This window comes from Pyrus communis, chromosome 5 (assembly GCF_041283825.1).
Source record: "Pyrus communis isolate YQ-2024b chromosome 5, ASM4128382v1, whole genome shotgun sequence".
Lineage (NCBI taxonomy): Eukaryota > Viridiplantae > Streptophyta > Magnoliopsida > Rosales > Rosaceae > Pyrus > Pyrus communis.
In genome coordinates, this window is record NC_142569.1 from 28899895 (window position 1) to 28922303 (window position 22409).

General features: G+C 37.7%; 2 protein-coding genes and 2 pseudogenes across 5 annotated transcripts; 1 reads left to right on the forward strand and 3 right to left on the reverse strand.

The window, feature by feature from the left end:
- Nucleotides 1–621: 621 nt before the first annotated feature.
- Nucleotides 622–2705, forward strand: LOC137725827 (large ribosomal subunit protein uL14mz). 4 transcript variants are annotated; one of them, XM_068464622.2, is made up of 4 exons: nt 622–767; nt 1174–1268; nt 1579–1670; nt 2060–2705. In XM_068464622.2, the coding sequence occupies exons 2-4, from the start codon at nt 1235–1237 to the stop codon at nt 2435–2437; spliced, it is 504 nt and encodes a 167-aa protein (XP_068320723.2). In that variant the 5' UTR covers nt 622–767; nt 1174–1234; the 3' UTR covers nt 2438–2705. The 4 variants fall into 4 exon arrangements, with proteins under 4 accessions (XP_068320723.2, XP_068320724.2, XP_088550972.1 ...); XM_068464623.2 differs by having other exon boundaries at nt 627–767; nt 2063–2705; XM_088694846.1 differs by lacking the exon at nt 622–767 and adding an exon at nt 864–1039.
- A 713-nt stretch (nt 2706–3418) lies between these two features.
- Nucleotides 3419–6819, reverse strand: LOC137725387 (26S proteasome regulatory subunit 10B homolog A). The gene is made up of 10 exons (XM_068464050.2): nt 6524–6819; nt 6127–6246; nt 5855–5991; nt 5622–5783; nt 5420–5506; nt 5183–5269; nt 4962–5099; nt 4609–4800; nt 4269–4367; nt 3419–3705 (listed from the first exon to the last, which is right to left on the reverse strand). The coding sequence occupies exons 1-10, from the start codon at nt 6624–6626 to the stop codon at nt 3631–3633; spliced, it is 1200 nt and encodes a 399-aa protein (XP_068320151.1). The 5' UTR covers nt 6627–6819; the 3' UTR covers nt 3419–3630.
- Nucleotides 6820–13965: 7146 nt separating this feature from the next.
- On the reverse strand, nt 13966–14683 carry LOC148697090 (secreted RxLR effector protein 161 pseudogene; annotated as a pseudogene).
- Nucleotides 14684–19498: 4815 nt separating this feature from the next.
- LOC148697091 (uncharacterized) lies at nt 19499–20405 on the reverse strand (annotated as a pseudogene).
- Between the last annotated feature and the right edge of the window lie 2004 nt (nt 20406–22409).

Genomic DNA, 22409 nt, shown 5'->3' on the forward strand with positions numbered 1-22409 from the left:
CCCGAACCGATCCCAAAATTTTGGTATGGGATTCGGGATTGGCTTCTCAATATTTCGGGAATCCCATACCGAACCGAAAATATATAATGTTAATTATTATATATATGTTTATACATATATATATTATTCTTTTATAATTGATGCTAGTAGTTTCTAATTCATGCTCTGCAACCTAGAATGCCCTACACCTTGCATATTTTTCATGTTCTGTTTGATATTCATGTGGATTTTATTATTGTTGCTGCCATGGTTGATGATTTCAGAAGACTTGATTCTTTTGTCTCTCAACAGATTGCAAAAAGGGTTTAATTAATTTGAATTTTGACTATGATAAAAACAGTCAGGCATGCCAGTGTTCAATTAAATGGTAGTGTGAATGAAATGAAATTCCTAGTTCATGAATGTGTTCTTGAATTATATATTTGAAGAACAATTCATAATTTCATATTTCAATTTGGGATTCCCGATTTGTCCCAAAATCCCGAAAATATTTCGGGATTCCCGAAATTTGGGATTCCCGAAAATTTGGTTTGGGATTGGTCTTCAAATTCCCGTCCCAAAAAATTTTGGTTTGGGATTCGCGATACTAGTTTCGGTATGGTATCCCATGAACCACCCTAGCCTATTCCTTACGAATGAGCGCTTTTCGGGATAAACCGTGTCAATTAACAAAACTTTCATTGACAATTCTGCCCTCTTTCTCCAATTTCTGGCGCCGCTCTCTCCTCTCCCTCGCACCTGGTTCGAACACTCTTCACCACCAAAAGGTAAATTTGCTTCTCTCTCAACCTCTATTTCTGCTGCTTATTTCGAGTATTCTTTTTTTGTTGGAATATTGAAATGTTGAACTGGACAATTGGAAGGTAGAATTGGAAGATTTGGGGTTCTTTGAACTTGGTAGGCTCCATAGCAGATTGGGTTCGAGTTTTACTGGTTGGTTAGAGAAAATGGGGCACCAATTCTTCCAAGGCTTGTTTGAATTAGCAGATCTGTTGTCATGATTTGGGGTTGTATTAGCCACTCCCTGTGAAATGGTTGAGTTGCGTCTTCTTCTGGGTTTATGGGTTTTTGTTTATTTCAAGCAATTTGAATTTGGTGTGTTTATTTTCCGGGCCTTAACCGATTGAGCTTCCAGTTATTTTGGGGATTTGTCTAACAACATTTTCTGCACAGCTGAAGAGCGCATAAAAGAAGATTTTGAATTTGGTTGAGAGTAAAAGTTGAGTGTTGAGGAATGGCAGCAGGTTTAGCTTCAAAGTGTTCACGGGGTACGTCGTTTGTTTCTTGTTCAACTGTTAAATTCTAAATCCATTGACTGCTTTCACCTTGCATGATAAACAAATGTAAAATAGTTGAGCGTGCATCTGAAAAGATGCCACACCTTTCATCCTTCGTCTGCTTGTCTTGTGTTTCATTGTGTGAGTTGTATAATTCATGTCTTAGAATATTGCTATGTTGCAGTGGCACAATTTTCTGATTTTCCCGGATTAAGTTTAAGCGTTTTTTGTTTATGTTCTACAATTATTTGCGTACCATTTACTCACTGCAATCCATTCAATCTGCTGGAAACAAATCCAGTTGGTCGTTCATTGTTGGGGGGCTTCGGCAACAACTTGTCTGGCTTATTGAGCGCATCACATGAGATGGCAAGCAGCACTTTCTTATCTCAGGTCAGTGTGTTTGTTTGATATTTGTTTGAAGATTATAACCTCTACTTAGAAAATAATAACATTTTACAGGTTTTAAATCTTGACTATTTTAGGTTGTAGAGGATTAAGAGTTTCTCGTAGAGTTAGATTGGTACCATTTATAGAGCCGTTTAGAAGATTCATAGGAAAAAAATCTAGTTTTGACAGGCTTAAATGGAGAGTCTTGGTGGAATTGCTGAGGACAATTGTTGAACACAGGCATTTGTTGACTAATTCCAAGTTCTGCTTACTATTTCTTGTGTTTATCTTCATTTTTTGCTAAATACCTCGAATTGAGGTCTCGTTTATGACTTAGTGTTGACATGAGACTGATTCGTAGTTGTTGGTTTTTGTTTGGTGCACTTTTACAGCAGCAAAGGACCTTCATACAGATGAGGACTGTTCTGAAAGTCGTGGACAACTCAGGGGCAAAGAAGGTGATGTGTATACAAGCTTTGAAGGCAAATAAGAAGGGGGCAAGATTGGGAGACACCATTGTTGCATCAGTAAAGGAGGCCCATCCCAATGGAAAAGTGAAGAAAGGAAAGGTTGTGTATGGTGTCGTTGTTCGTGCTGCCATGCAGCGAGGCCGCTGTGATGGGAGTGAGGTCAAGTTTGATGACAATGCTGTGGTACTTGTGGACAAGCAAGGGCAGCCGATCGGGACTAGAGTATTTGGACCTGTCCCGCATGAGTTGAGGAAGAAAAAGCATGTCAAGATTCTTAGTTTGGCAGAGCATATTGCCTGAAAAGTGGAACACAAAGGAATTCCAGATGCACAATAAGAACAGGATGCTATCTTGTAACGAGGTGTTAAAAGTTTGAAACGTCCGAGTGACCAGTTAATTCAGCTAGATCTTGGCAACGCTCAGCTCGACTGTCACTTTATTGTAGCTTCTCATGTCTGGTGAAATGGTACCAAAATCGAGTTTGTGTAATTGCAATGTGTCCAATGAATGATATGATTTTGCAATTTGTTTGATGAATGATATGAAACAAAAAATGGTCCCTTTTTTACGTCTCAGTTATAGGATATGGCAAATCAGATCACGGTTTTCGCTACTTTGATCGTAGTCTGTGTGTTTAAATTTCACAATTTTAGTCTTGTAGTTTACAAATTGTTGCACTTGATGAGTCAGAATCGTCTCTGGAGGGTGAGGGACTTGCCAAGTTTCTTGTACCCTAACTTTGAAACAGTTTGACGATTTGAACCGTCTCCGGTCTAGAGAGAATTTTCGAGGCCTTCGAGAGAAGTGCAAGAAAGAATTAATATGAAAAGGCAGTTTAATTTCGATCGGCAAAACTGAAGCACTAGTCAACCTAGAGCCTTGATCGCCAAACTAAAAATTCATGAGTATTGATCCATGAATTTGTCATAATACGAAGCAATAGTTTTTTTTGAATAACTCCGTTAGAACTTCCATCCATTATTGCCGCTTTAAAGCCTTTATTTTCGATGGAAGGTCCGACGGGTGTTACACTAAGACAAATACAGGGGCCACAAGTTGATTCAAACATTTTGAAGATACACAAACAATTATACAAAAGCAATCAGGAAAAACAAGTTAAGAGTGCACAAACCAGTTATTGCCGAGCACAAGGTATCAATGTTGCGATTAATATTTGTTGTTAATAATTAGTATAAAGGTATAAATCATAGTTTAAATTTTGATTTAATCATATGCAACGAAAAACATCTCAAAACCACAGTAAACTAAGCAAGAGACAAATTAATGTTGGAGAATCATAATACTAAACAACGGCTCGATTCAGAATACAATTCGTAATGTGAGTCTGGTGGTAAACACATTCCTGGAAGCTCTATTGCGGTTTACCACCATCCCCACATCTCATCAAGAAAATTGAGCACAACTGCCAGCACATGATTGCAGTTTTTACTCTTAATTAACTGTTCGGGTAGGTTCAGAGTTCAAATTCGGTTTCATTCTTTCCCAAAATCTGCGTTGTAGTGGGCACTAGATTCGAGTTTCTTGGCCTCATTCAGTTTCCGTACAGCCTGAAATATAAAAATATAACACACTTAGAATCAAGATACCAAAAAAGATTATGCCCTGTGCCAAAACATCGCCAAGCAACAAACTGTAGGCTACAGAACCAAATATATGACACCACTTTGACTTTAGTAACACACTATCATTCTCTTACTTGAGAGGTCTTAGGGTTCGACAACGTTTAAGAGTGTAGGTAGTCGAACCCCCCTAGGAGACAAACCGAGCCAAGCCATTCTACTTATGAAATTTATTAGCTCGTAAATCCTTGTAAAATCTAAACTAATTACTTTTCCCTAGTAAACAAAATAAAGCATATGATGTGTATCTAGATGCTTTCTTCGGGTGCTTGGTTAGGCACCTCCTACACAGATTGTGACCTAGAACAACATGAAACAGACAACCCGAAACACCACCAATGACTATTGAATTCCATAATTTTCAGGATGACCATTATTGATTTCATGCTACATTACCGAGACCATAACCCATGTAGTTCAAGCCACATTTCCATCTCATTAATCATCATTTTTTAATCGAGTATAACATCAGTACTCTATTTAACACGTACCTTCATGAAATCTTCATGGATGACATAATCCCTCTCAGCACGGATTGCAGACATCCCAGCTTCAGTGCAGACATTACGGAGATCAGCTCCATTAAAACCCTGAAATGAAGACAACGCATCAAATCATTCACGGAAAGCATCTAACAAAATATTTTGATATAAATATAATATAATGAGGGCAAGCCTTGGCGCAACGGAAAGGTAGCTCCTTTGTAACCCAAAGGTCACAGGTTTGAGTCGTGTAAACACGCAAAATACCCACGACCCTCGCAAAGTCGGGAGCCTTGTTGGCTTGGAGTCGCCCTGTTTTTATTATAAATATAATTATATTCATGCTTACCTCAGCAAGCTTCACAACTGCCTCATAATCAATGTCCCCATGTTTGGCTATCCCAGCAGCATGGATTTTGAGAATTTCCATTCTTGATTGCTCATTGGGCAATGGGATCTCTATCTTGCGGTCTAGTCGCCCAGGGCGGAGAAGTGCTGGATCCAGTACATCAGGCCTATTGGTTGCCATGATCATTTTCACCTGTGAAATGAAACAAATGACATCCATCATCCATGCCAAGATATGATCTACTTTTATGGCATTATCAGTTTGTACAAGCATGACTAGATAAATGTGTTTACATTTGTTTGTTATGACCAAACCAAAAAAATAACGCTTGATTTCAACCAAAACCTACATACCTTTCCGAGCTGATCAAACCCATCTAACTGATTAAGCAACTCCATGAGTGTTCGCTGAATTTCTCGGTCTGCACTAGTCCCTTCACTAAAACGCCGTCCACCAATAGCATCTATCTCATCCATAAAAATGATACATGGCTAGACACAAAGTCAACACAGTAAGTATGTTTTTGAATAGGAATATTTAATGTTAAAATTAGAAGTAATATTCAAGCTCCTACCTGGTGATCACGGGCATAACCAAACATTTCCCTTATCAATCTTGCACTTTCACCGATATATTTGTCAATAATGGCACTTGATACAACCTACACCAGGAATAATAGTATCCAGTATTAAAGATAAGTTGGAAACAACTAAAAAGGATTCTAGTCTTATTCAAAGAAATGAGTACCACAATAAGCAGCAAGAAAAGTTATAATGTGATATACAAGTTGCTACAGAAAAGAATAATTAACCTTAAGAAAGTTAGCATCTATGTTGCTAGCAATTGCTCTGGCTAGCAATGTCTTCCCTGTTCCTGGAGGTCCATACAGAAGAACACCCTGGAACAATTTAAATAAAATAAGAGAAGAAAAATTGAATATAAAATTCTACGTTTCTAGGTTTCTAATAAGCGTCAGGTTAATATGAAGAACACCAACAACATATAAAAATTACCTTGGGAGGTTTGATCCCCACCCTAAGGAAGAGCTCAGGGTTCATTAGAGGCAGTTCAATGGACTCCCTAAGCTCTCGGATTTGATCAGATAGTCCTCCAACGGCTGAGTAGCTAACATTACCAGGATCTTCATGAAGCATGTTATATACAACCGGATCAACCTTCAAAAAGAATGTTCATGAGTAGCCAAATAAAGTGTCAAACTTTTAACAAATAATCGGATGATAATTACTTCTCTGGGTAGAGCCCGCATGATAGTCAAGGTAGTCATATCCAAAACAACACGCGTTCCAGCTGTTAGTTTTTCTTTGTCAACTTTACTGCGACACCCAACGACATACCTCGGGCCACTACTTGCCTTCACAATTACTGAGTCAATAAAATCAAAGATCAATCACTTTAGCAGTTCTCACACCGATAAGCCCTAAAAAATTACAATCTCACAGGTTTCCAACTATCAAATTTTAGACCATGAAGCAAGCATTAAGCAAACAAATTACTTACGGCGTTCGTTATCAAGAGGCCTGAGAACTTCACCAATAATCTGTCCAACACTTTGAAGGGACTTCAAATCATCTTCAGTTTTCCCAAATTCTTTCTTTGCAGACCGCAAGTTCTCTCTCACTGCACACCATCCCATTGCAAAAATTCAATTTCTTGACCCAACCAAATTCTTCAAAGCATCTCAATTTCGCAGTTACTATAACCATAACATAACAGAAAGCCCCAAAAAAGCGAAATTGAATACATTTGAAAAGCTAGATAACAAAATCAGAACTGAATCGCTCAATTGAAAATCGGAATGGACACCCTAAAAGGGCGAGCACATTAAAGCTTACTAATTGGGACAATTTGGTTTGTTAACTGCAAAAGGGGATTAGGGTTTGGGAGTGAATCTGACCTGCGCGGACTCGGGAGTCGAGCTCCTTGTGCTGGAGTAACCTTTTGCGGTAGTCGGCAACCGCTGTGCGACGTCGTACGGCGTCTTCTGTCTCAGTCGTCATCGCAGGCGCTCTGCTGTGGGGAAGGTGAGTAGAAACGAGATTGGGCGTTTCGCTGAGAAGGAGGAGAAGAAATTAAGCTGCCAAACCTCTTGGATTCTTTTATGTTTGCAGCTGCATTGTCACTCGAGCAAACTCTTCTTTTTGGAAATTGACAAAAAAAAAAAAAAAAAAAAAATATTATTTGAATCCATATAATCTCTTTTTACACCTAACTTAAATTTAAATTATTAATTATCTATTTTATTTTATTGCATAATTAATATTAAGTACAAAATGAAATTAATAATAAAACTCAAATTTATTAATAAACCCATTAAATCCTACCGTCATTTATTGTTTATCCTACCATCCCTTTTATTGTTTTTCTTTGCCGATGTCTGCCTGCACCCCCAAAACACCATTTAGCATCAATGTAACTATTTCCTATAATGCCACCTATCACTTCATTTATAAGTAATAGGCCTTTTAGTGCAGTCGTGAGATCAGCCCCTACTGCAAAATATATTCTTCTAGTAAATGAATAAAAAATTTACAATAATTCTAGCTGAGAGCTTGTATACTTTTAACATGCTACTTCTATTGATGAAATTTTATATTTTTCGAGTAAATATATGAAAGCTCTATTCTCATTGTGATTAGATAATTCAAGCTTAGAGGTTATGCTTTGATAAATATGTTGAAATTTCTTTTTTTTTTTTTTTAGTTTATTTTCTATCATGTTTTAAGTTTAGAACTCACGGTGGAAAAATTGGTAATGTGAAAAAGGGAACTAGCTACAACAATCTTCTTATAATTCTTGAATCAAGACAAGCAAGTTTAACTACTTACTGTTGGAAAAGTTGATAATTGGTTTCTTTTAATTGCAGGGTCTTTTTGGTATTTTAAATCTTACTGTTTTCTATGTTTTCAAATATCTATGCCTCGTAATTGGAAAATTCCAAAGAGAAACTTCTTACCATTGTTCTTAGATTATAAACTTCCTTGCTTGTTGATAAATTTAAGGGGATGAATTGTTTGATTTGTTGCTTATGCACATCAGTAGAAAGAAAAAAGGCAAATGGTTGGGTTTGGTAGCAGAAAGAAAAAAAAGTAGCCATGGAAATGCTAGTGGGAGGAGGGGGTGGGGCAAGGACTCCTCTTTAAAAAAAAAAAAAAAAAAATCAATTACAGATGTTATTTTATAAAGGGAATGGGTGTAAAGATAACTTAACATTTTGAATTGGGTTTGAGAGGGTAGTTTAGGTAATAAATTTGGGTTTAAAGAGAGATTAATTCTTTAATAAAAAACAATATGGGTGAAGAGGGTAAGTTGAGTGTATAAAGAAGTTACATGGGTTCAAATAAAATTTCCCTACAAAAATATAAAAAAAACCCCAAGAAGGTAAATTAGATAAATTATATTTTTATCCGAGGTCAATTACCTTACTAGTTACTAGAATTTGTATAAGTAAAAGTTGTTAGTGAATGGTGTTCTAGGTTCAAATCACGTCATAATGAGTTCGATGTCAATTTATATTAATTATCTTTAATTTAAAAATATTATTATATAAATTTTCGTATAATGCGCATATTGTTTCAGTCCTTTTTTTTTTTTTTAGCACATTGATATTTTTACATCAGGGAGAAGGGGAGTTCAGCTAAGCCACACAATGGGCAACCTAATTTGGTATCAAATTCACCATCCACGAAATTCGAACCTAAGATCTCTCATTTCCAAGTGAAGAGAAATACCACCAGTTGTTGCAATCCTATTAAATTAAGAATGTGATTATGTAAATCCTAGTGTATCTAGGGATATCTTGGAATATTCCCTAGGGTTAGATATTATTCTATTAGAGTTGTAATCCTATTAGGGTAAGGATTTAACCTTTCATACTACTATAAATAAAGGCACAATGGGGTAATATAACACGCACCTCACAAACACATATCTCTCTCTTCTCTCTCTGTGACGCTGGCCCCCTATCTCCCTAGTCCTAAATACAATTCAGTAAATTAGGTCTACAACACGTTATCAGCACGCTCTTGCTAGAAGCTAAAGGATCATGGAGAAGGCTCTTCTATACAATCAAAGGTTCAATTGTTTTCTGCCAATCAGGTTTTTTTAAAATAAATTAAGATATTTGAAACGACCTTGAAGTATGAAAACATTCTCCATGATGCATGAACCTCCTATTATATTTTCCTTTCAATTTTATATATATATATATATATATATATATATATATATATATATATTGCCTATGTGTTTATATATTTTGTCAATATATATTTGTTCATGCAATACAAAATTATGCTATGTGAAATTTGTAAGTCAAAGTATCAAAATTAATTTAGAAGCAATTAGGGTTTTTAACCCTAGGATTTGAAAAAAAAAAGATGAAAAAAAAAAAGGGAAATCGGAGATTTTTCGTGGTTAAGCAGTGACTCCACGCCGCGGCATCGAGCCAAGCTGGTTGGCCTGTAGCCGCACCACAGCTAGGACATCATCATTTCGACGCCATGGATTTTTTGCAGCAACCCTGTGGGATTGTTGCCACTGCACAACAACCAGGCCTTGCCTGGGTTGGTTTCTGCACGGCCTTGAAGCCCTGAGTCCATCTTGACCCATCATGTTAGCAAGCTTTGCTTGTTGGGCTTTGCCCGCAAGTGACTGGGCCCTCTTGCAACAAGCTTTGCTTGCTGGGCTCGCCATCTATCTTGGCTCGCAATCGCCAAAGCTTGTCCATGTGGTTGGGCTTGCCTAGAACCGGCCCACAACGAAGCCAACTTTTGTTGGGCGTGCACCCATACCAGGCCAGCCCCAGTGTTGGGGTTGTGTTTCCTACACCCTTTGTGGCCCAAAACTAGCAGCTTGGTTGTGGGGTTCTTCCCATACGCGACTTGTGGCCTGTAGACACACATAGGCTGCCTTGGTCGAGTAATTCAAGCTAATATTAACCCAAATGTTATTATTTTGCTTCTACGATCAAACTTGGATGGTTATGATTGATTGAATTAATTAAGGTGGCCAACAATCCATTAATCTGACAATTAATCCAAAATTATTGCCCTAAAGTCCACTTTTTGGCAATTAACGATTCAATAAATTATTTCTTTTCTTTGAACTGCTGATTATCTTTTGTAGTTCCGATACATTCACACTTGAGTTCTTGAAGCAATCCAAAAATTCACTACACTTAGTTGTATATTGTATTTTGTGTTCTTGCAGGTACCTCTATATATGAACCGGAAGTTCATAACTAAATCGAATTTGTAGTTTAGAATTTAGCGCCTTTGAAATCCGAAGTTTTCATTCAAAACTTACCACATGAAACCTGTAACTTTCGTGCTTAAATTAAACTCATACATTTCTACAGAACCCGAATGTTGTAAAATGTATGTCTATGGCTTTCCATATGACTAACCACTTTTTTGTTGTACCCTTTATTTTAGGGACATGTCGAACTTAAACAAGCTCGATTTCACCGCTTTGGAAGTATCTGGAAGAAACTACCTAAAGTGGGTTCAAGACGTGAAGCTTCATCTTACTGCAAAGCGTCTTTGAGCTACTATCGAGGAACCTACCAATGTCCCTATCGATGAAGCTGAGAAAGCTACTGCTATGATCTTCATCTGAAGACACATCCATGATGCACTGCAGATCGAGTACCTCGCAGAGGAGGATCCACATACCCTTTGGCTCGCTCTGGCCGATCATTTCAATCACTAGAAAAACATTTACTTGCTTGAAGTAAGACACGACTGGCAACATTTACACCTCCAAGACATTAAGTCTATGAATGAATATAACTCTAAAGTTTGTAGAATTTGATCACTGCTTAAGTTCTGTAAAGATGACTTAACTGAACAGGATCTCCTGGAGAAAACTTAGTCAACTTTCAATGCCACCAATATTGTCATACAACAACAATATAGGGCATAAAAGTTCACCAAATTTTCAGATCTGATCTCTGTTTTACTTATCGCTGAAAAGCAAAACTAGCTTTCGATGAAAAATTATTAAGCTCGACCTACTGGCTCGAACGCTTCTCCTGAAGCACATGTGACTAATTCTAGCAGCCACAATCGAAGGAAACCCCATCGTGGCCGTGGAAACAGGCGGCAGGCCCACCCACAGGCCTAAGGTCAACAAAGCAAAGGCCTACCCAAAGGAGGAAATTTGACCCAGAAACGCCAACCCCTTGCCCATAAGGCCCCAAACTTCAAGAATAAAGGAAAAGTTACCGTTCAATCGGCTTCCACTATTGGACATGTGCTACCATTGTGGATCAAATGATCATTGGTCATGTGTATACCGAGCTACGCTTGAGGCTATTGCCAAGTATCATTCCTGTCCTGAGTCTAACTTTGTGAATGTGGAACATTCCAAAGATGCTACTACAACTATGGAGGTGTCAGATTTTTAGGAGGCATCCGCTCCCATGAAAGAATAAAGTTTTATTTTTCTAAGACATGCTAGGGTTTTTTACACCCCTAGTCGCCGAACGCACTAGGTGTGGCCGAACCCCCCCTATTTTTCTAGGTTTATTGTTTAATTTTTGGACAATTTTTCTGTCTTTAGATTATCTGTATGGCTTGGTTTGTTTTGAATTATGGATAATTATTTTTATGGATATTATTTTCTTGATTGATTAATTGAATGAATGGAATTATATTTATGCATGTGACCAATTCAATTAATTTATTTCTAGGTATGATTAGTGGGGAAGTTAGTTGTCTGGCTGATAATGCTACCATGCACACCATTTTGCATGAGCAACACTATTTTACTAACTTCGTACCTAAAAATACATCTTTGACAACCCTTTTAGGCTCATCCAACTTGATAGAAGGATACGTAAAGGTCTGTTTAATGTTGTCTAATAGTACTGAATTAACCATTAAAGATGCCTTCTATTCTCCACGTTCCGGAAAAATGTTGCTAAGTTTTAGAGATATTCGAGATAATCAATATCATGTTGAAACCACTAAAAAGAATGGTATCACTTCTTACGAATATGGCCAAAAACGTATTCACGAAAAGCTGGAACATCTCCCGAGTAGGTTGTACATAACAACCATTCGATCTGTGGAGACCCATCGAGTGGCCAACCCTATGTCTGGGTTCCAGAGCACTATCCTACTTTGGCATGATCGAATGGGACACCCCGGACAAGATATGATATGTTGTATCCTCAAAGTATCACATAAACATCACTTAACATCTTATCCCTGGGGAAGTTGAATATTCAACTCTTAGCTACAAAGATTATTCACGACCCTTCTAAGTTTCTTCAGAGGATTTAAGGGGATATTTGTGGACCTATCTGACCATTTAGATACTTCATGGTGTTGGTTGATGCATTGACGCGTTGGTCACATTTCTACTTATTGTACACACGCAATGCTACATTTGCGAAACTCCTAGCTCAAAACATTAAGCTTAGGGCCTTACCATCTTGATTATCTGATTAAGTTGATTCGACTGGACAATGCTAGAGAGTTTACTTTATAGACTTTTGACGATTATTGTATGTCAGTTGGGATTGAAGTTAAACATCTTATACCCCATGTTCACACCCAAAATGGCCTAGCAGAAGCTTTCATAAAGCGTATTCAAACGATAGCTCAGACTTTGGTTATGTGAACTGAATTGCCAATATGTACCTGGGGCCATGCAATATTGCATGTAGCTATGCTAGTCCACCTGAGGCCCACCGCTACCCAACCTCATTCACCATTACAGTTGGTTACTGGATATGGGTGATAGCAATTTTACCGTCTACGCAAATAGGGTTAAAATCACACAAAATACTTGCAAGAAGACATGGTTATTGTAGTATAGATGCTCATGCAAGGTTGTTCTCCTGAAGGATTATTTGAATAATTTATGTAGAAACAATTCCAAATTAACTACTTAGAATTAAAAATTGAAAAAAAAAATTTGGAATTGGATAATATTAAAAACGAATTTTAATTAAAAACAAATAATAAATTTGCCCACAATTAATATGATAATAAATAAAATAAAATAAAAAAAAGAAAAAGAGTTTTAAATACCAATTTATAAAAGTACTAGAGTTTCACCGTCACCTAGCAATCCTATGTATTTTTACCAATTATTTATGATCTACACATGCCACTTTGAATGTTACGTTTTCCTAATTTATATTCTACTTGGAACCTCCATTTCACAGTAGCCCCTTCATCCTTTCGGCAACCAATAACCTAGCAACATGCATGAGCTTCTGTGACTCGAGAATCCATCCATGGTGGAGCTAACTGAAAATCGGAGGTGCGAAAAGTAAAACCATCCTCAAATCTTGTGACTTTCGTTTCAGGTTTATTTATTTCAGTGAAATGTAGCAAGTTCTAACCCATGCATGTGTTTGTATCTGTATGAGGACCCCCCTAATCGTAGCAAATCCGTCACAAACAACAAGAGAAACCACCCGGAGTCGCCAGATCCAAAGGCTCATATATCATCCAGCGTCCCCAAACTTGCAATCTCAGCCGATCTACACTTCACGTACATAAAAAAAAAACCTCTATTTCGTCGATTCATTTAAGGTATAACACAATCTGCACTAGTTCACAATGCATGTGGTGGATCTGGTGATTTTCATACTGCAAACCATAGCCATCTTTATGTCTATCTGTGCATGTCTCAACATTTTGTTATTTTGTGCAGGACACATGGGATCCAGTGTATAGCCGAAAGAAGGGAACGCTCTAAACCTCGGTTTAGTGGTCCCCAAAAAGGCAAAAGGAACTCCAACGTCTCGGCCTCTGCAAACTCAGGAAGGTAAAAATTTTGTTCTTCTGCTTTCGCTTGGCTCTACATTTATTTATCATGCCATATTTAATGTGCCCCCCCCCCCCCAAATGACTTTATAAGAACTGGAAAAGGTAAACGCTTGAAAAACTTGGATCTCTAAACTGGTAAAGACTTCGGAAAAAACACATTTGCTCATTGAAAAAAAATTGAATTAAGCCTGTTAGTGTTTGTGATTGGTGATATGTGTTTCAATGGAGGTTCTGTGCAAAGAAAGACAGACAATGCTCAAGAGGAAGATGAAAGGAAAATATGCTTCTCACATTTCACACACTGAACACGCATACATTTTGTTACCGTTGCATATGGAAGGAAGGGAGATCCTTCACACTCCAACACACAATATAATCTCAACCATTCATTGGTATCATCCTATGAGATAATGCCACATGTCTAATTCTATTACTTAAAACTAGATACAACATTGAGTAACCATGTGGACTATGATCCAATGGCTGACATTCAAACTGAAATGGAAAACATTTATGAGATGATCTCAGCCATCAATCTTCAGCTGAAGGGTTACATTCCAACACTCCCTTCTAACCCTTTAGCTGATTTAACTCCAAGTAGCTCCCTTAGATACACAAATCGGTCTTTAGGCAAAGCCTTAGTAAGAATATCTGCAATCTGCTCCTCTGTCCTGTAGTACACTATCTCAAATTCTCTGGCTTGAATTGCTTCTCGGATGAAGTGGAACTTCCTGTTGATGTGTCTTGTCTTTTGATGAAAAACTGGATTCTTTGCCATAGCAATGGCTGATATGTTATCACACATGATCTGCAAAATCTTCTAGGACAAACCTCAACCACTTTGCTTGTGATGTAGCTTCTGCAGCACTGACATATTCTGCTTCTGCAGTAGACAATGCCACAGTGTTTTGTTTGATTGAAGCCTATGAGAACATACCAGACCCTAGTGTAAATGCATACCCTGAAGTGCTTCTCATATCATCCTCACTTCCAGCCCAGTCACTGTTACGGTAACCAATTAGAGTAGTTGCTTTGCCTCTCTCGAAAATAATTCCAAAGTCAACTGTTCCCTGGATGTACCTCAGTACCCTTTTGGCTGTTCCCATATGTTTCTTAGTAGGATTGTGCATGAATCGTGACAATAGACTTGCTGCAAACATCACATCAGGTCTAGTTACAGTCAAATATAGCAAACTTCCAACAAGCTGCCTATATTCTCCTTCATCTGCAGCCTCACTCCCATCAATTTTGTTCAATTTCTCATTCATGGCAAGTGGAGTAGCAACTGGTTTGCAGTCTTTCAAGCCAAACTTCTCTCAATTAGCTTTTGTGCATATTTCTTTTGGTGTATAAAAATACTATTCTCAGTTTGGAGCACACCCATTCTAAGGAAATGATGTAATAAACCCAAATCAGTCATCTCATAGTGTTTCATCATGTCATTTCTAAACTCTTCAAGCATTTGTGGACTGCTGCCAGTATAAACAATGTCATCTACATATAAGGACACAATAATGATAATAGAGTCCTTCCTTGTCTTAACATACAAGGTTGCCTCACTTGAACTTTTCTCAAATCCTGCACTATTGAAATATGCATTAATCTCATCATACCAGGCTCTTGGTGCCTGTTTCAAACCATAGAGAGCCTTGTTCAGTTTGTACACCTTTGTTTCTTCACTTTCCTTCACAAAACATTGAGGTTGCTCGACATACACTTCTTCCTTTAATACTCTATTGAGGAATGCAGACTTCACATCTAATTGATACAAGTTCCATTTCTTCTGTGCAGCAAGAGCAATCAAAGTTCTAATCGTGTCCAACCTTGCCACAGGGGCAAATGTTTCATTATAGTCAATTCCAGGCTTTTGTGAATAGCCTTTAGCCACCAGTCGAGCTTTGTTCTTCTACACAGTACCATCCAGATTAAGTTTGGTCTTATAGACCCACTTAACACCAATAACAGGCTTGTCATATGGTCTCTCAACAAGCTGCCATGTGTTGTTCTTCTTTATCATATCCAATTCAGCTCTCATTGCACTCCTCCATAACTCATCCTTAGCTACATCATCATAATTTTCAGGTTCAATAACACACATGTTGCATTGAGCCATGATCTCATTTATACTTCTCAATTTCTTAGGTGTATCATCATGTGCTTGAGATCTATCAGACACATTCTCACTTTGAGAAACAGTATATTCCTCAGAGTGAGGATTTTCACCAATCTCACAGTTTTCATTAGCATCCTTATGTTCATTACTGACTGGAACTGTTATTCCAGTATCTGCATTGCAGTTCCAGTTCCAAGAAGCACTCTCATCAAATATGACATCTCTTGAGAGGACAATCTTTCTTGAAATTGGATCAAACAATCTGTAGCCTTTCTCACTTGCACCATAACCAACAAAGATACATTTGACTATTCTCTTCTAACTTGTGTCTAAGATTAGAAGGTATATGAACATAGCAAAGTGATCCAAATATCTTCAAATGAGCTATTCCAGGTTTTCTTCCACTATATGCCTCAAATGGTGTTGTCTTTCTCAAAGCTTTGGATGGACACCTGTTAAGCAAATAAACTGCAGTATTGACTGTCTCTGCCCAGAACATGTATGGAAGGCCCTTCTCATGCAACATTGACTTTGCCATTTCCACCACAGTCCTATTCTTCCTCTCTGACACTCCATTTTGTTGAGGAGTGTAAGCCATAGTTAATTGTCTCTGGATTCCTAAATCACTGCAATATCCAATAAATTCTACAGAAAGGAATTCTCCTCCTCTATCACTTCTGAGGCATTTCACCTTATATCCACATTGTAGCTCAGTCATTGCCTTAGACTTCTTAAAACATCCAAATGCATCAGACTTATTTCTCAGAAAATACACCCATGACATCCTTGTGCAGTCATCTGTGAATAGCATGAAGTACTTGTTTCCAGAATGAGATTCAACTTGCATTGGACCACAAATATCTGTGTGAACTACCTCCAGTGGATCCTTAGCTTTCCAAGCCGATTTAGAAGGAAATAAGTCTCTGTGTTGTTTGCCTAGCATACACCCTTCACACACATTTGTGGACATCTCTAACTTAGGCAGTCCATGCACCAACTTCTGTTCTTCAAGTAATTTCAGACCTCCTTCATGCAAATGACCCAGCCTTTTATGCCATATCTGAGAGTAGTGTGTGACACTTGCTTTTAGAGCACACTGAGTTACAGACATCATTGTCAAAGGAAAGCATCGATTTGCAGTCATATGTACGCTTACTACCAAGTTGTCAAGTGACCAACCATAAAAAACATTCACTACATCACCTCCAAACAACATATAATAGCCATGTTCCATCATCTGTCCTACACTGAGAAGATTTTCCTCAAGTCCAGGAACAAGCATCACTTCTTGTATATGTTTTCTTCCCGGTTTAGTCTCAATCACCAAAGTTCCCTTTCCTGCCACCTGCACAATTTCTCCAGTGCCCATCTTTACCTTAGAGGTCAAATTTCTTTGAACATCAACCAACAATCTCTCATCACCTGTCATGTGGTTGCTACAGCCACTGTCTATATACCATGAATTATTTACCTTCACATCTGTCACTGCATTGCAAGCATAAAATAATGATCCTATTTCTCCCATCTGCCTTGCATAATCAGCCTTCTGCATTCCCTTGTTCTTATGACAATCTTTTACAAAATGACCTGGTTTCCCACAGCCTGTGCATTTTGGTTTAGCCTCATACCAACATTTCCCATAATGTAACCTGTCACACCATTTGCAATCACTTTGAGAATTGTTTTGTTTCTGAGTATAATTAGGCCTATGATCCCAATTTCTTTGAGTGTTGTTCTGTCTCTGAGCATAATTGGGTTTGTGATCCCAACCTCTTTGAATGTTACTCTACCTCTGAACAAAGTTTGACTTATGATCCCAACCTTTTCCTCTTGATTTCCAATTCTATTGAGACCTGTGATTCCCAGAAAATCCACCACTTCTAGCACCTTTAGTTGCAACAGTTAAACTTGCAAATGCTTTCTTAGTAGAAGACTCAGCATGTAAATCAAGCCTCTGCTCAAATCCTTTTAGAGAAGCCACAACCTCTTGAACCTCAATAGTCTCAAGATCTCTAGAGTGCTCAATTACAGAACGGATAACATCATATGTTTTAGGAAGACTAATCAGTAATTTCTGCACTATTCTTTCCCTAGATAATTCTTCTCCATAGCTTTTCATTTGATTAATGATATCAAACAATCGAGAGAGATATACAGATAATGATTCACTATCCTTCATACGAGTATATTCAAAATCTCTACGTAACCCTTGTAATTTTACATTTCTTACTTGTTTATCACCTCGAAATTCACCTTTTAGAACATCCCAAGCTCCTTTGGATGTTTCTTCATTCACGATTTTGGGAAAGATCTGGTCCGAGACTGCGCCTTGAATCATCCCAAGCGCACGAGCATCCTTCATCAGAATCTCTCTGAACGACGTTTCACCTGACGTCTCCTTCTTCGTCTCGTCAACCGTAGCTTCTTTAGACTTCGGATCTGAAGATTCAAACCCATTTTCAACCAACTCCCATAAACCATGAGATTTCAGAATGGGTTTCATTCGAATACTCCAGAACTCATAATTCTCTCCATTGAAAACTGAAGCTCTAAGCTCGACATTGCCGGATCCAGCCATATTAGACTTGGATTCAAGAAATCGTAAATTTCCAGATTCGATTTGAGCTCAAGTATGTAGCTCAATCGAACTCACGAACTCACAAATTTCACGCCCAGATTAGACGATGAAACCTGGCTCTGAGGCCATGTTAGTGTTTGTGATTGGTGATATGTGTTTCAATGGAGGTTCTGTGTAAAGAAAGACAGACAATGCTCAAGAGGAAGATGAAAGGAAAATATGCTTCTCACATTTCACACATTGAACACGCATACATTTTGTTACCGTTACATATGGAAGGAAGGGAGATCCTTCACACTCTAACACATAATATAATCTCAACCATTCATTGGTATCATCCTATGAGATAATGCCGCATGTCTAATTCTATTACTTAAAACTAGATACAACATTGAGTAACCATATGGACTATGATTCAATGGCTGACATTCAAAACTGAAATGGAAAACATTTGTGAGATGATCTCAGCCATCAATCTTCAGCTGAAGGGTTACATTCCAACAAAGCCCTGGATCAGACCTGAGAACATACATGTAGACCATTTGAACTGGAACCGTTTAAAGGACATAATGAAAGACCTATCCCAGACTTAAATGATGATATAATTTTCAACTCTGGGTAACTAATGAATCTGGTTGTTTTGTTTTTGTTATGCAAGGAACTCCCGCTCTGCAATCTGGACAGAAGTAACCAAGAGAGATGGGGCTTGGACATCACATATCCCAAACGCATGCTTCAACAGACAAATCCTGGCAAAAGATTTAGAACCCTAGATCTGTGCATATAGGAGGTAAAATTTCATAACCTTGCAAGTTCAATTGTTGTAGATCCGGTAGTAAAAGTTGTACTAAGTTTTGTGGTGTATGGATATGTGATTTAACTGTGCTCTGCATCCATGCATCGCAAAACTTAGTTGCAGAAAATAACTCCTCAAGATTTATGCCATGGAACTGGATTTGCAACAATCACCCTCAAACTTGCATATGTGAATGACTTCATGTTAACTGCTTTAAATTTCCAGCATAGTATAGATGTGGTGGATGTTAATGTAGACTTGCTGCTGGGTGCATGATTCCAGTACAGGATGCTCTTTATTTTTCAAGTATACAACCTGCAAGTAACCAATATGCGATAATTTAAAAAAAAAAAAATCAACTAGGTAAAAGAAACGAAATGTAACAGATTTTTGGATTTGTTCTGTTTGTGTTTTTTTTTTTTTTTTTCTTTTTTGGGTTAACTTAGGTATGTAAATGCATATAGAAATATAAACTAATCATAAAATTTGAAAATCAAACAAAAAATAAAATAAGTAAAGAGTTTAGAAAAATTAGGTTGCCTCCTAATAAGCGCTTTATTTTAAGTTTGTAACTAGATGTCGCAGAAGTCCGATGGCTAGATCACTGTTCCTTCAGAATTGAAGGGTGACTCCACATATGGTTTCAACATGTGACCATTCACCTTGAATGTGATACCTTGAGCCTCATTAGTTATTTCAACTGCTTCATGAGAAAAGACTGTGGTAACCTGATATGGCCCAGTCCATCAAAATTTTAATTTCCCAGGAAACAACTTTAACGTTGAACTAAATAACAAAACTTTTTTCCTTGGCTGAAATTCCTTTCGTAAAATTTGACTATCATGAAACGCCTTAGTTCTTTCCTTGTAGATGCAAGAACTTTCGTAGGCACCCTGACGAATTTCCTCTAGCTCATTGAGCTGCAATTTTCGTTGTTCCCCAGCTGAATCATACGAAAAATTTAACTCTTTAATTACCCAGTAAGCCTTATGCTCAAGCTCCATAGGTAGATGACATGATTTCCCATAAACTGGTCGAAATGGTGACATCCCAATAGGAGTCTTATAAGTTGTCTTGTAAGCCCAAAAAGCATCATTTAATTTTAAACTCCAATCTTTATGTGTAGAACTAACTGTTTTCTCCAAAATGCGTCTTAATTCTCTATTTGAAACTTCAACTTGACCAAATGTCTATGGATGATAAGGTGTAGCCACGCGATGATTAATTTCATACTTTGCCAGTAAATTAGCAAACGGTTTATTAATAAAATGCTTCCCCCCCCCCCCCCCATCACTAAGAATAACGCGCGGAATTCCAAAACGCATAAATATAACTCCTTGAAGGAACTTCAAGACCACTAATCCTTTATTAGGTGGTGCTGCAATGGCCTCGACCCACTTAGAAGCATATTCCACAGCAACGAAAATATATTGGTTCCCATTAGAAGATGGGAATGGTCCCATGAAATAATAATTCAACAATTAGAATACTTTGCTGGGGCATCTCATTCCTTTTGGACTGGTTGCCGACCCTTTGACACCTAGCCTTGCACCAATTATGTGCATCTTTAAAAAGTGTAGGCCAAAATAACCCACTTTGCAAAATTTTCTTCGTTGTCCAAAATACAAGTACTACCCAAACTAGATTATGTGCATCTTTAAAACACTTTCCTGCCCAAACTATACAAGTACTGCCCAAACTAGATTATGTGCATCTTTAAAGATGCACATACATCCTTTTCTTTGTTGTCCTTTAAAACACTTTCTTGTTCAGCCTCAGGAATACACCTGCGAATAATCTAGTTTGGGCAGTACTTGTATAAGTATGGTTCATCCCAGAAATAATGCTTTGCATCAAATAAAAACTTCTTTTTCTACTGAAACGAAAAATTTGGATGCACCACACCCTTAGCCAAATAATTAACAATATCAACAAACCAAGGTGTATTAATTTGGATAGCAAATAGCTATTCATCTGGAAAACTCTCACTCAATGGTAGGAAATCCTCTTCTGTAGCTGTTGGAATAATTAATCTGGATAAATGGTCAACCACCCATTTTCAACCTAGGCTTTGCATCGTTCTTAGATAACAAGTATTTCAATGTAGCATCATCAGTATAAACAATTACCTTAGCCCCAACCAAATAAGACCAAAACTTCTCTAATGCAAACACAACTGCCAACAATTCCTTCTCTGTGGTTACATAGTTGAGTTGCGCATCATTGAGAGTATGACTTGCATAATAAATGACATGGGGAAGCTTGTCTTTACGCTACCCTAAAACAGCCCCAACAGCATAATCTGAAGTATCACACATTAATTCAAATGGTAAACCCCAATCTGAGCAATGATGGGTGCCAAAGTTAGAAGTGATTTCAACTTGTTGAACACTGCTAAGCAAGCCTCATCAAAATTAAATGGTGCATTTTTAGCCAATAAATTGCACAAAGGTCGGCTATTCTTGGAGAAATTCTTGATGAACCGACGATAAAATCATGCATGTCCCAAGAATGATCTAACGCCTTTTACTAAAGTAGGGGGTGGCAGCTTTGCAATAACGTCAATCTTGCATTTATCAACCTCAATGCCTTTGCTAGAAATCGAATGACCCAAAACAATGCCATGTTTCACCACAAAATGACATTTGTCCCAATTTAGCACTAAATTTGTCTCTTGGCATCGTTCAAGAACTAATGATAAATTCTTCAAGCACTGATCAAATGAATCCTCGAACACAAAAAAATCATCCATAAAAACTTCCACAATATTTTCAACCAAGCCAGAAAAATACTCATCATACAAAGTTGAAAAGTAGCTAGTGCATTGCATAACCCAAATGACATCCTCCGATAAGCAAACGTCCCAAAAGGGCATGTAAAAGTTGTCTTCTCCTAATCCTCTGGTGCAATTGGGATCTGATTGTACCCAAAATAACCATCTAAGAAACAATAGAAAGCCCTGTCAACCAATTTTTCCAACATTTGGTCAGTAAATGGTAACGGGAAATGATCTTTTCATGTAGCTACATTTGGTTTCCTATAATCCACACACATACGCCAGCCTGTAGTTAAACATTTAGGAACAAGCTCATCGTTGTCATTTTTAATCACTATAATTCCGATACGTTTAGGCACAACGTACGTTGGACTTACCCATTGGCTATTTGAAATAGGATAAATCATACCAACATCAAGTAATTTCATAACTTCTACTCTGACAACTTCGCTCATAATTGGATTAAGGCGGCATTGAGCATCCACGGTTGGCTTCACGTCTTCTTCCATTAAAATTATGTGCATACAAATTGTTGGGCTGATACCTTTGATGTCAACTATTGTCTATCCCAAAGCATCTTGATAATTTCTCAAAACACAAAGCAATTTATCTTCCTTTGTAGGAGTTAAATTTGCTGCAACAATAACTGGCAGTGTTTCTGCAGCCCCTAAATGTGCATATTTTAAATGTTCTGGAAAAGGCTTCAGCTCCAATTTTGGTGGCTGCTGTTT

Bases quoted from the DNA above. Each gene is read 5' to 3' on its own strand.
- LOC137725387 (XM_068464050.2), bottom strand. From the start codon at position 6,626: ATGACGACTGAGACAGAAGACGCCGTACGACGTCGCACAGCGGTTGCC. The intron at 4,368-4,608 runs GTAAGCATGAAT...TCTTCATTTCAG, and splicing joins CAGTTGTGAAGCTTGCTGAG to GGTTTTAATGGAGCTGATCT. The intron at 3,706-4,268 runs GTACGTGTTAAA...TTTATATTTCAG, and splicing joins TCCATGAAGATTTCATGAAG to GCTGTACGGAAACTGAATGA.
- LOC137725827 (XM_068464622.2), top strand. From the start codon at position 1,235: ATGGCAGCAGGTTTAGCTTCAAAGTGTTCACGGG. The intron at 1,269-1,578 runs GTACGTCGTTTG...AAACAAATCCAG, and splicing joins AGCTTCAAAGTGTTCACGGG to TTGGTCGTTCATTGTTGGGG. The intron at 1,671-2,059 runs GTCAGTGTGTTT...GCACTTTTACAG, and splicing joins GCAGCACTTTCTTATCTCAG to CAGCAAAGGACCTTCATACA.